The sequence below is a fragment of the Podarcis raffonei genome, chromosome 17 (genome assembly GCF_027172205.1).
Source record: "Podarcis raffonei isolate rPodRaf1 chromosome 17, rPodRaf1.pri, whole genome shotgun sequence".
NCBI lineage: Eukaryota > Metazoa > Chordata > Lepidosauria > Squamata > Lacertidae > Podarcis > Podarcis raffonei.
In genome coordinates, this window is record NC_070618.1 from 1295512 (window position 1) to 1307439 (window position 11928).

The 11928-nt window shown below is 43.0% G+C and overlaps 1 protein-coding gene across 1 annotated transcript in view; it reads right to left on the reverse strand.

Moving 5' to 3' along the window:
- The window catches only part of ADGRL3 (adhesion G protein-coupled receptor L3), a 505316-nt gene that overhangs the window by 87559 nt on the left and 405829 nt on the right, over nucleotides 1–11928 (reverse strand). The window contains exons 16-18 of the mRNA XM_053370359.1: nucleotides 11719–11895; nucleotides 4549–4758; nucleotides 2422–2642 (exon numbers count right to left, since the gene is read on the reverse strand). Coding sequence (XP_053226334.1) covers nucleotides 2422–2642; nucleotides 4549–4758; nucleotides 11719–11895 — 608 coding nt within the window. The remainder of the gene's footprint in view (nucleotides 1–2421; nucleotides 2643–4548; nucleotides 4759–11718; nucleotides 11896–11928) is intronic.

Here is an 11928-nt window from a genome sequence, read left to right on the forward strand (position 1 = left end):
ACGGGCCCCAAAATCCGCATTTTTCCTTCTCCAAGGGAGCATTTCTAAAATGCTTTATCTTGAGCTCTTGAGCTGTATAAACAAGTGCTCAAAGCTCTCTCCTTTATCAGTCCGTGACGCCTAATGAATGGCCTTGTCCATTCCAAAGTGGAGCAGGGATGACGCATCTGGGTCTTATCTTACCCAGAAGCACAGACCTTGTCAGCCACCCGGGAACGGCACCAGGAGTTGGTGACCTCTTGCTCCAAGATAAGAGTATAGGAACAGGAACAGGAACACCCTTTTATGGTCAAGAGCACCGGAGCAGGAACATCTGTGATGTCAACCTGCGTGTATAAGCTGACTGGCTGGATTCCTGGGGAAGGGGGGAGAGGGTGCCTGGAGGATATATATACTGCATGAAATTTCTCATTTCTTTGGACTTGCTGTGAACTGACCACGCAAGTGCCTTCTGCTATCCGGAGAGCAGAAATAAAGAACTCTTTGTCTGAACCATCCTCGGTGTCTTTTGACTCTTTCTTCCCTCTCTGGGAGCAACGCTCACCCAATCAATCGGTAAAGTCTAATAAGGCTACAGGAAGAGGACAGGAATGAACTAGCCTGTGATCCAGTGGATCCTGATGCCATCACATGACAGCTCTGGGCTTGATCACTGGACCAGCTCCAGGCACAGAGATCTCCCTGACATCCCTTTCCTTATCACTCATTCTTTGTAGTTCTTGTTTTCTAAATAACAAAAGCAGTTAAATTTGTTGCAAATCTCCACCTTTCCTGTCGCAGCTTCTAAAATCTTCCCCCTGCCCCAAGCATATGCTAATCATGTTCCATGGGACCATGCTCTCTGCTTTTTATTTTTGTCACAACCACAATGACAACTGGGGATCCGTTCAATCACGCTTGCTCTTTCCAAGTAATAACAGCTATAACAATTTGCTCTATTTCCTGCCTGAAAAGAAATCAAACCTTAAGGTATCCCTGGTGTGTATTAAATGCACCCAATAAACAATCATTAGATGCCACTGGACCATAAAATTTGAAGAGCTCCGACTTATCGCGCTGTTTGTGAATGTGCAATAGACCGCTTCCCGCTTGGTAAGTGGCAAATCTGACTATATATGGAAGTTTAATGTGTATGTTCAAAATGGAGCGTGTGCTCTCTTTTATTAGATTCCAGTAACCATGTTGCTCAGATGAGACCTTCTAGCCCACCAAAAATAAATAGTATATCTGGTCATTATTTCAGAAGACTTAAGCGAGATAAAACAATGAAAGAGGCTGTTTTAAAGACTACACAAAACCAGGAAATTGAGCGGCATCAGAAAACTCATTTGAGAAAAACTAACATATCATTATAGGCCTGGTTACCTGCTATACGCAAATGTGTGAAAAACTTACCCCTTGTTCTTCCTAGAGATATGCAGTTTTGAGAGGGGGAGTGGTCAAGTGATGGTGGAAAGGTATTCAACCTTTCCCTTGCTTCCAGCTTTTCTAGATTAACTCCCTAGTATCTCCCTTCTGCTACAGGGTTATTTTATATTTTCATATCCTTACATTTAAGTCTCACCTCTCTTCCATTATGGAAACCCCAGACCAGATCCAGACTTCCTTTATTTCAGCAAGAGTTCTGACCAAACTCTGCAGTCCCATTTCTCTTTTAATTGGATTTAAATATTGTGGTTAATTTAACGGCCATTTTGAAACAAACTTATTTTGGAGGTAGATTTAATAAAAGTGCGGTTGTTGATCGGACATCTTCCCTATAGGAAGTGCTTTTATTCTTGGAAGTGCTAGCTCCAGAAAGAAGTTTTTTTCTGGTGTGTGCTTGAGAGCCACAACACCCTCAGGTGTCCACCTAACACTGGTTGAAACAGGACGTGCAAATTAAGAATTTCTTTTACAATGTATCTGACTTTCTTATGTGCCCCGTGAAAAGTGAGAATGGCAGCGCAACACAGATTAGAACCCTGCAAAATTAATCCAATTCTGCCACCATTAAAAAAACCCAAAACAATAATGCACATTTCTTTTCCTAAACGTGCTCAGCACAAAAGCCTGTAGTTTGGCGGGCTCTCTCCACTCTGGAGGGGATAGTATGCCTGCAAATTTTATCTATTTCTGTCAAAAGGAAAAAAATACATAGTATTTTTTTCAATTTCCCAATGGTGAATTCTGTATGCGGGGGGGGGGGGGGAGCAGGGAATGAATTAGACATAGATGTACCCCAAGCTGAATAAAGAACCTTGGAATGAGGCAGACTATTTTTCAAATCCCCAGATCAGGGTCCAGACCAAATATTCTGGCCAGCGCACATGCCTACTGTGAACGGGCTTTCTATTGCCTATTTATTTCTACAACTCTGACAAATCCATGCTCACTAGTATTGGTTTTTCAGACTCTCCCAAACCACAAAATGAAACTCACACTTTTCCTGTGCCGTAACTTCTGTAGTCTACGGCCGCCGAAACAGCCACAATTAGAGCGGGCATGCCATAGCCAACGAAGTAGAAGTATTTTCTCCGTGAATGTTCACTCTCGAAGACCTCCACCAACATGATGTAGAGCTGTACTCCCTCCAGAAACATCCACGTGAAAGCAGAAAGGAAGAAAAAGTGCAAGAGGGCAGCAAACACAGCACAGGCTATCTGGGAGAGTAAAAAGACAAAGCAAAAAAAACAATTACTTGTAATCTGAATCTGACATTGATCCTTCGTGGAATGGCAAAAAAGGCAAATTCTACGTTGCTGGTCAATGCTCAAACCCAGAGAAGGGGGCAGAGGGGCCCTAACATTTTGTGATTGCCCCTATATCTGCTGTTTTTAGAAGTCTACAGGGAAAGGCATGATATGATGTGACTAACCCTAATTACTAGTTACTAGGCACTGTGGGTTAAACCACAGAGCCTAGGACTTGCTGATCAGAAGGTCGGCGGTTCGAATCCCCGCAATGACGGGGTGAGCTCCCATTGCTTGGTCCCTGCTCCTGCCAACCTAGCAGTTCGAAAGCACGTCAAAGTGCATGTAGATAAATAGGTAGTGCTCTGGAGGGAAGGTAAACGGCGTTTCCGTGTGCTGCTCTGGTTCGCCAGAAGTGGCTTAGTCATGCTGGCCACATGACCCAGAAGCTGTACGCCGACTCCCTCAGCCAATAAAGCGAGATGAGCGCCACAACCCCAGAGTCGGTCACGACTGGACCTAATGGTCAGGGGTCCCTTTACCTTTAGCTTGACTTTACACTTGGTTCAAACAGTACTGAATTAAAATATTCTCCAAGTAAGCCTTAACAGCTAACATACCACGACCCTTGGATTATGATTCCCAAATGCTGAAAATGGTATATATATGCTTATCCATTCTTGGAGCACTATGCACTTTTGCATAGTTTATTATATAGCAGTGTTGGTTTGTTATAAAAACCGACAAACCACAGTTAATGGTATTATTTGGACCAACTAAAATGTCACAAAGTTCTAAACAAGCTTCAAGTTCTTCAGAACTCTTCTTCGGACTAGATGTTTGTGGGACGGAGGAGAGAAAAAGCTGAGCTTGATAGATTGGTGCTCAAATGTCTGTTGTTTTTATTAATATGGATTCAAGGAGGTGTTAGCTGCAATTCTATGCACACTTACTTCAGAGAAAGCCCCACTGTATGTGTTGTGACTTGCATCTGAGTAGGCCTGCATAGGATTCCACTGTTAAATCAGATTAGACGGCTATGTGAAAATAAAGTGCAACTATTTCTTTTGATGACTTGGAAACTTTTAATGCAGCCTAAAATCGTATTAGCATTTTCCTTTTCTGCAGTTCCAACACACTTGCTGACTCAAGTTCAGATTGCAGTAGACACAATCCAGATATAGTTTTTATGTATAATTACAATCCCAAGATCCTTTTCATGTGTGTTAGCAAAGCTGGAGTTTAATTTTACGAAGGTGGGGGACTAGAAATTAATATGGGAAATGTTTCCTTGTGGTTTAGAAGTGAAGTGTTCTCCCAAAATTAAGTTCCATATATAGGCAGCAGAGGATAATCGTCTTCCAGTTTTAAAATCTGTTACCTGGACAACTAAGATTGCTTATACTTTGGGAACATTTTAATTGGTCTTAATAAAGGTATTATGCTGGTGTGGCTTTTAGACACCCCCCTGAACCTCCACCAATAGATCAACCATGCTTTTGGAGAACACCAAATTTGGTTGTCCAGGAGAGGAATCTTAAAACTGGAGGAAGATTCTATTTATTTATTTTATCAGCAGTTCCCTCTGTGTTGACACCACAACAAGCATTTTCCCCCTTCTCTTTCCTATCCTTGTTTTCCTTAATATCCAGCCTGAATTAAAGCACTAGGAAGCTTGTTCATGACCTACTTGTGACATTTTAGTTGGTCCTAATAAAGGTAGGTTTTGGATATTTGGAAAACTTGGACACTCCATTTTATTATCGCGATCAGTAGCATTTGATTCAGCTTCAGGGTGGATAAATCAGTGGCGCTTTATTGCTTGGCCAAAGGCAAGGAATAGCCTTCACTACTGCATTTCTAACGGGATAGTTACCGGCTGATCGGCCCTGTTGATCCCAATGAGAAAGAGAAGCTCTGCCACAAACAGACTGATGCACAGGTTTTTATGGATGGTATTTCTGTCACTCTGGAGCCCACGAAAGAAGCAGAAAGTAAAGATGCAGATCAGGAGGCAGACGAGGGACAGGAGAATGCCAATCCAAGTAATGACATCCAGGAGGAGGTCGTGGACTGCATCCCCATGCTGCAAGACATAGCAGAAAGACAATTAGTCACCAACTGGTACCCAAGTCTGAGAAAGCTTGACGCATCTGAAACGGTTTGACCTTATCTCCATTTGCATGCCAAATCTGTCATATGAGGGACTAATGAAGCAAGCAGTACATTAACACATGCACACTCCGTCTCTTCACTGTCTGTCTGTCTTGTTTGCAAAAGCAGCCAAAAAAAAAAAAGTTCATTAGCAGACTTTTCTGATCTCGTATACCTGAGAACATGACACACTTCAGGTATTACAGATTAGTGGTGTTAGCAACCTGGTGTTGATCTGTATTTGTGAAATATGTAGTGAAAACAATTGCTGTATTTCTCAGACCTCTATGATAGCAATCATTTTAGAAAGGAGAGGAACATTGATTCAGCAGAAAAATACCATCAACCTGCACCACTAAAATCAATAAGTACCAGAGAAATTGAAAACTGACATTTTTAGCTCCATCAGGATTGCAAAAACCACTTTAAAAATATTTTCAAAAAGTCCTGGAGACCCAGATTAACTATAGAATTAACACAGGGAAAGACTGGCAACTTTGCCCGCTTTGCATACTTTTAATCTTTAACTTAATTGTCAGACCTTTTTTTTTTTAACAATTCATTTCCATCTAACCTCCCTGTTCACATTTCTCTCTGCACCCATCTGCATGTGTCCTGCCAACTGAATATGATCCTTTAATGCATCTGAAAAAATTGGCTGTAGTCCAAGAAAGCTTATGTCATAATAAATCTGTTAGACTTTAAAGCACTGCAAGAACCCTTTGTTGTTTTTTGCTGCAACAAACAGGCATTTTTGTGTAAAAGATTTTGTATCAATTTGGATATTTTGTTCTACGTGAACTGCAACAAAACAGCCTAATTCAACACCTCCCTCCAGAACTACAATAGGCTGCTCATATAGATATTCTACAGGACATTGATTTCAGACAGACACAGATCCAAAAATGGCATGCCTCAAATTACAAAATGTAGGGTGCAATCTATAGTTCAGATCCATTGGCACTGGGGCTTTAGGAGCTGGCGTAAGTCCTGGCAGATGTGGAGCTATGGCACTGGCTTAAGAATTTATGAACAGCCTTGTAGACCAGTCTGTGTGAGGGTAGTTGAAGCCATCAATTACTACAATAGTTCCTCTTTTGGATGTTCATTGTATATGCTACATTCCACATCACCTTTTTAGCTAACGTAATGGCTTGATCTCCCAAATTACCAAGTAGGTGATGGTTCTCTCTGAAGACCTTCCAACGTTTCATATGCAGAATGTGGTGCCACACCCAACCAGGGTGTCAAAGAGAAACAATCCTGCTGCTCAATGATTCATTCAAGCTTTATGGACACCTTTTTCTTAATTCTGACATTCCTGACATTGGGCAATGCCTTTTGAGGGATCTAATATGGTGGTTCCCTGCCATGGATGGAAGTCAAGAGGCTGCCAATCAAAAGTGCTGCTGCCTTTGTGGTGTAGTGTAGTGTAGTGGTGTAGTGTGGTGTAGAGCCAGTGTGGTGTAGTGGTTCAGAGCGGTAGTCTCGTAATCTGGGGAACGGGGTTCATGTCTCCACTCCTCCACATGCAGCTGCTGGGTGACCTTGGGCCAGTCATGCTTCTCTGAAGTCTCTCAGCCCCGCTCACCTCACAGAGTGTTTGTTGTGAGGGAGGAAGGGAAAGGAGAATGTGAGCCGCTTTGAGACTCCTTCAGGTAGTGATAAAGCGGGATATCAAATCCAAACTCCTCCACTTCTTCTTCTTCTTCTTCTTCTTCTTCTTCTTCTTCTTCTTCTTCTTCTTCTTCTTCTTCTTCCTGCTCAGCTGAGGATGTCAGGGGATTGTGAATGGTAGCAATGGGAGGGAGGCAGCAGGATTAGTTTACACATGGGTCTGCCACTTGGTATACCTAGCTCTACCCTTTGTTGTTGTTGTTTAGTCGTGTCCGCCTCTTTGTGACCCCCTGGACCAGAGCACGCCAGGCACTCCTGTCTTCCGCTGCCTCCCTCATGCTGGTAGCTTCGAGAACACTGTCCCACCATCTCGTCCTCTGTCGTCCCCTTCTCCTTGTGCCCTCCATCTTTCCCAACATCAGGGTCTTTTCCAGGGAGTCTTCTCTTCGTATGAGGTGGCCAAAGTATGGGAGCCTCAGCTTCAGGATCTGTCCTTCCAGGGAGCACTCAGGGCTGATTTCCTTCAGAATGGAGAGGTTTGATCTTCTTGCAGTCCATGGGACGCTCAAGAGTCTCCTCCCTTAGCTCTGCCCTTAGTTACAAAGAATTCTAATCAATAGTATATACCTTTATGTATAGTACTGAGGTGACTCTGGCTCCCAAGACATGCCCCAAAGGGAACAGATATACACCTAATACAGATGGAGGCCCAAATGTGCCAAACATTTTGAAGGCACATGTTTTGCCCACGCTGCCAGTTTACCATATAGAAGCACCAAAGCAATGGTGTTCCTCTGCAATGCGTTATTTGCTGCAGGTTAATACATGCTGCAGGCTAAGGCAGTTGTAGCTGATTTGAATCCCATATATTTACTCATCAGTCATTAAACTTCAGTCAGGAGAAAATGATTACGAGAGGGATTTTTTTTAAAAAAATGAAAAGAATATAGCTTTAAAAAGCAAAAAGTTATTTAAGTACTTCAGCACTGAATCCTACTTTTTTTTTGTCGCTGACACACACATACATTTGTATGTCAGTCATACAACCCTGCACCAATGGGGAATCTGAAGTTTACAACCCTCCCCCTTTCTTTTTTCCTTTCTCCTCCTGTGATGAGGCTGCATTTTAATGTTTCAATGTATTTTAATCTTGTTTTTAATCTTGTTATTCATTCAACTTGTTTTTATTATTGATTGTTAGCCGCCCTGAGCCTGGCCTTGGCTGGGGAGGGCGGGGTATAAATAAAATATATTATTATTATTATTATTATTATTATTATTATTATTATTATTATTATTTTGTATATTCGTCATGGACCAGCCTATGGGGCTATAATGTATGATCCAATAGAGGAGAAGGCAGGTCTTAACTACTTTATCAGGAAATTGCACAGCAGTTTGGTAGTAGCACATGGGGCACGAAACTATATGCCCAAAGAAGGCTTCCTGTTTCAGAAACACAGGCTGGGCAGGTCTGAGAAATGCAATTTTTACTCTTTCACAGTAAAAGCAAATCTTTTCAGAAGCAATAGGGACATGAGTCTTCATTTTAAGTGTGCTGCAGTTACCAGAAGTTTGAAAGCCTGTATTAGACTCTTGGCCCTTTTCACTGTCTCCCGTCTTGCCCTCCTTAACAGCATGAAGCCTCTTTACATATTAGGCTAGGAATGGCATGAACCTGTGGCTCTCCAGATGTTCAACAACTCACGCTAATTCCCAGCTAGCAAAGCCAGCTATGATGGGAGACAGCATTCAACAGCTGGACGGCCTCAAGTTCACCATCTCTATGTGTGATTTTCCCTTAGCGGCTTCCTCCTTCTCTACTTACCTTTCATTAAGGCTCCTGTGTTTCATTTCCCTGCGTATATTAATTCCCTCCCTTCAATCACCTTCATAGTTTCCCTGCCACCTACAACCTTTTCTCAGCTTGTATTCTTGCTGACTTGCCTTACACAAGTTCTGCTCTTCGTGGAGGTCTGTCTGATGATTTGATAACCAAACTGACAAAGATACCTTCCTTCACAGAAACCGCACTGTGCACTTTCTGTAGCTGATGATTTCGTACCCTGGGAAGGGAGGTCAACCAGAGACTTCAAACCGCTGGAACAAGACACTTTAGTGTATTATAATACAGATGTTGAAACGCCCTCCAAACAGAATTCAGAACATTTGATTCTGGTTCTTCCTCAGAAAGCAATATTGCACTGTGCAAAACACGAGCGAGCCAGGGCTGAACTGATATTACCCTTGCTGGTACCTTTCCTGGGAAAATCAGAGGCTCACTATGTCAGGTTCCTATTGGAAGACCGGACAAATGCTAGAACATTAGCAGTGGCAAAGTTTTTATCGGTGGTTGCAGGAACCAATGATCCCTATATTCTGAACAAAATGCTTGTTTAACCTGGAGGGAGGCTGTATGAATTGTGTGTTGTTTTGTAACAATTTGTTGGGTATCTGGACCGTAATAAAGCTTGATTGATATTTCTGTATGGCTGAGGGACAGCCTCCTTTTCTTTCTGTTCACTTCTGTCCTTGATCAGTTACATACTTTTTGGTAGCCATCTCAATAAGTTTTCATCGGCACCAGGGAAACAGAATAATATAACAAAATAAGGAAGATGAAGGAGTCTGCAATGCTGCAATATTTCATAAGATGCACATCCTTGTATAAAGGTGGCTTAGCATATGTAGAACACATAGAATACTGCTGGCACTTCATTAGTGGTGGTAGTAGCAGCAGCATCTTAGAAAGGAGGCAACTGCAGAGCAGCCCCCGATGATTTTTTCTCATAAATTCAAGTGATTCAGTCTTAGTCCTAATTTAACAGCTGACACATCATAAAAGCCTTTCTTGACTCAGAGAAATTTTGGGAAGAGTAAATCTAAAGAGAATGCCAGAAACTACTAAGAGGAGTGCTTCTTCTGCATTTCACGGCCTTCGGGGGCCATTATTTACACACACTGTGTGTGTATCCTGTCCTTGACGATGGTCTGGAGACTGCAGCTGGCGCAAAATGCTGCAGCTGGAGTGTTAATGGGTCTGACAGCATACCATCATATTACATATTGCCCTGGTTGCTGAGTAATCACCAGGTCCAATTCCAGGTTCCAGTCTTGACATATAAAATCCTCAGAACCGTTCACTTCACCCTGTATTGCCCAGTCCAACTTCAAGGTAAATTAGGGCTTGTTAATTGAACCATCTTTGAGTGTGGTTCATGGTTCTGTGGCTAGCAGGAGGGCCTTCTCAGCAGTGTTGCCCCCAGTCTGAAACATCCTGTCCCCAAGATTGAGCTAGCTTCCCCCACCCCACAGAGACACAAGACATCACGTTGCGTTTTGGGAGGAGTCAGGGGGTGGAGTTGACCACGGTGGCTGGCAGGTCCTTCTTTCTCACCCTTGGCCTCTGTTGGGAAACTGTGTACGTGCAGCTACTCACACAGAGTCAATTAAGGTTTGGCAGACAGCCAGAAGGCAATCTGAAGGAGTAAGTCTGCCTGGTGATAACAGAGGCATGGAGACAGCTTCCTGATTGGTCAAGCTCTTTCAAGGGAGTGATAATTAATGGCCTACTAACTGGTAGTTCGTGAGTCAGAGGTTCAGTGTGTCAGTGTAGGAGTTGTGAGTCGTGTCAGAGAGAGCTAGCAGAAGATCCGTGTTCTGTTCCTGTAAATAGTCCACTGTATATAATAAACACCTAACTACAAGTTCCTGGTTCCTGCTTCGTCTATCCTGTCTGCAGCCAAGTCGCCAATTGCTTCCGTGGATTCTGCATGTACTCTGCTAGGTCTGGCTAAGGTCCCGCAACAAGTCGGAAAGTTGCAAAACACCTAATAGGTTTTGCCAATAGCCTCTGCCATGGGCAGGGAGCCCCATTGTTTGGGGCCAAGGAGAGGACGGGAGATGGAGGCAGGTGCCAGGGGGTGTCAGCAACAATGGCCATCACCACCCTCTTCCGAAGCTGCCTTCTCATGGCTCCATCAGTCGCCTGCCTCAGCTGTGAGCAGAGAATGGGGGGGGGGCGACACCTGTGAGGCGCCAACAGAGAGCAACCGCCTCCTTTACCCCAATGGCTGGCCAACTAACGGCTATTCTGCACCTACTTGCGTACAAGGCCCCACCTCAAAATGCAAAAGTGCAAAGAGCATTTTAGCCAGACTGTTCATTAAAACATTATGCTAAAAAAAGTGCAGTTAAACCGTGTGTGTGTGTATATAAAATTTTTTAAACAGCACTCAAATTTTAACTCAGAATTAAGCAGGCAACCAGTGGAACTGGCACAGTATTGTTGCAATATGATCAGTACATTTGTTCCCCCACAAGCACCCTGATGGGTGTGATCCATGCCATTCGAAGCTTCCAATTGGAACTATAATCTAGCCCATATTCAATTAGCTTATTAACTCAGTTTTGCCAAATGTGATGCTGTAATCTAGATAAATTACAACCACAGCATTATTCAAGCCACTAAACTAGTAACCCAGATAAAAAAAAACACACAGCAAAATTGGGTAGGCAGGATTTATTCTTGACAAGAATATGCTGGTTTCTACTAATTCTGCTGCATCGTTATCAATATGCATAAAACCTGATCCCTTTAGTTTATGTTCTAGTATCTTCCCTGGTATCAGTCTATAGTTTTGAAGATTCTCCTTTCCCTGTTTTTGAAGACTGCCATCTCACCTATTATCTAGGAATTCTCAAAAGATGATATACAAAGTTTCTGAGAGAATACCTGCACATTTAGCATGCTAGGATGCCGTTCACCTGGCTCTGAAGAACTCACTAGGGATAGTCATGCATTTCTTGACTAACTGCTTATCAATCCTGAACTGCAATCCTGACTCCTCATCAGTAACACAATTTATGCAATGTTAGTCGAGTTTCCTTTTGGGAGAGAACAGAGGCACAATAGAAGTTCAATAGTTTCAGCCTACTCTTTGTCATTTTGCCATCCTTAGGGAGCAGTGGATCTATTGCTTTCTTCCTTTTCTTTGAACATACCTTAAAATACACTTTTTTTGTTGCTCTTGGCACTCCAGCTTCAGCTCATTCTGAGCTTTATCTTTCCTGACACTGCTTTTTCCCACTGGGCCATTAGCACGATTCCCACTGGACCATTCTGTGGCAAATGGGAACATCACTGAGTCTCACCAAGCCCCCATGTGTCATGGAAGAACGTCACTGCAGCAAAGCATCCTAAATGATCCAGGCAACTGTAGCAACAAGAACTAGAACAAGTGTCTTCTGGTTAAAGAAGATGAGCCATTCCTACCTTCACTTCCACATGGGCCATCAGGACAGCAAAGTTGGTCAGGTGGTTACAGCAGCAAGTTGTGTGCGTCTTGTTTGTTGTCAAAAGCCGACATCCTTGAGTTGACCAGTATCCTGTCATTGTGCGTTTTGAATAGCTCCAGAAAGAACAGTTAGGGTTGAAATTTTCCTCTGACTGCTATCGGGAAGAAAGAAATACATGCAATAGAAA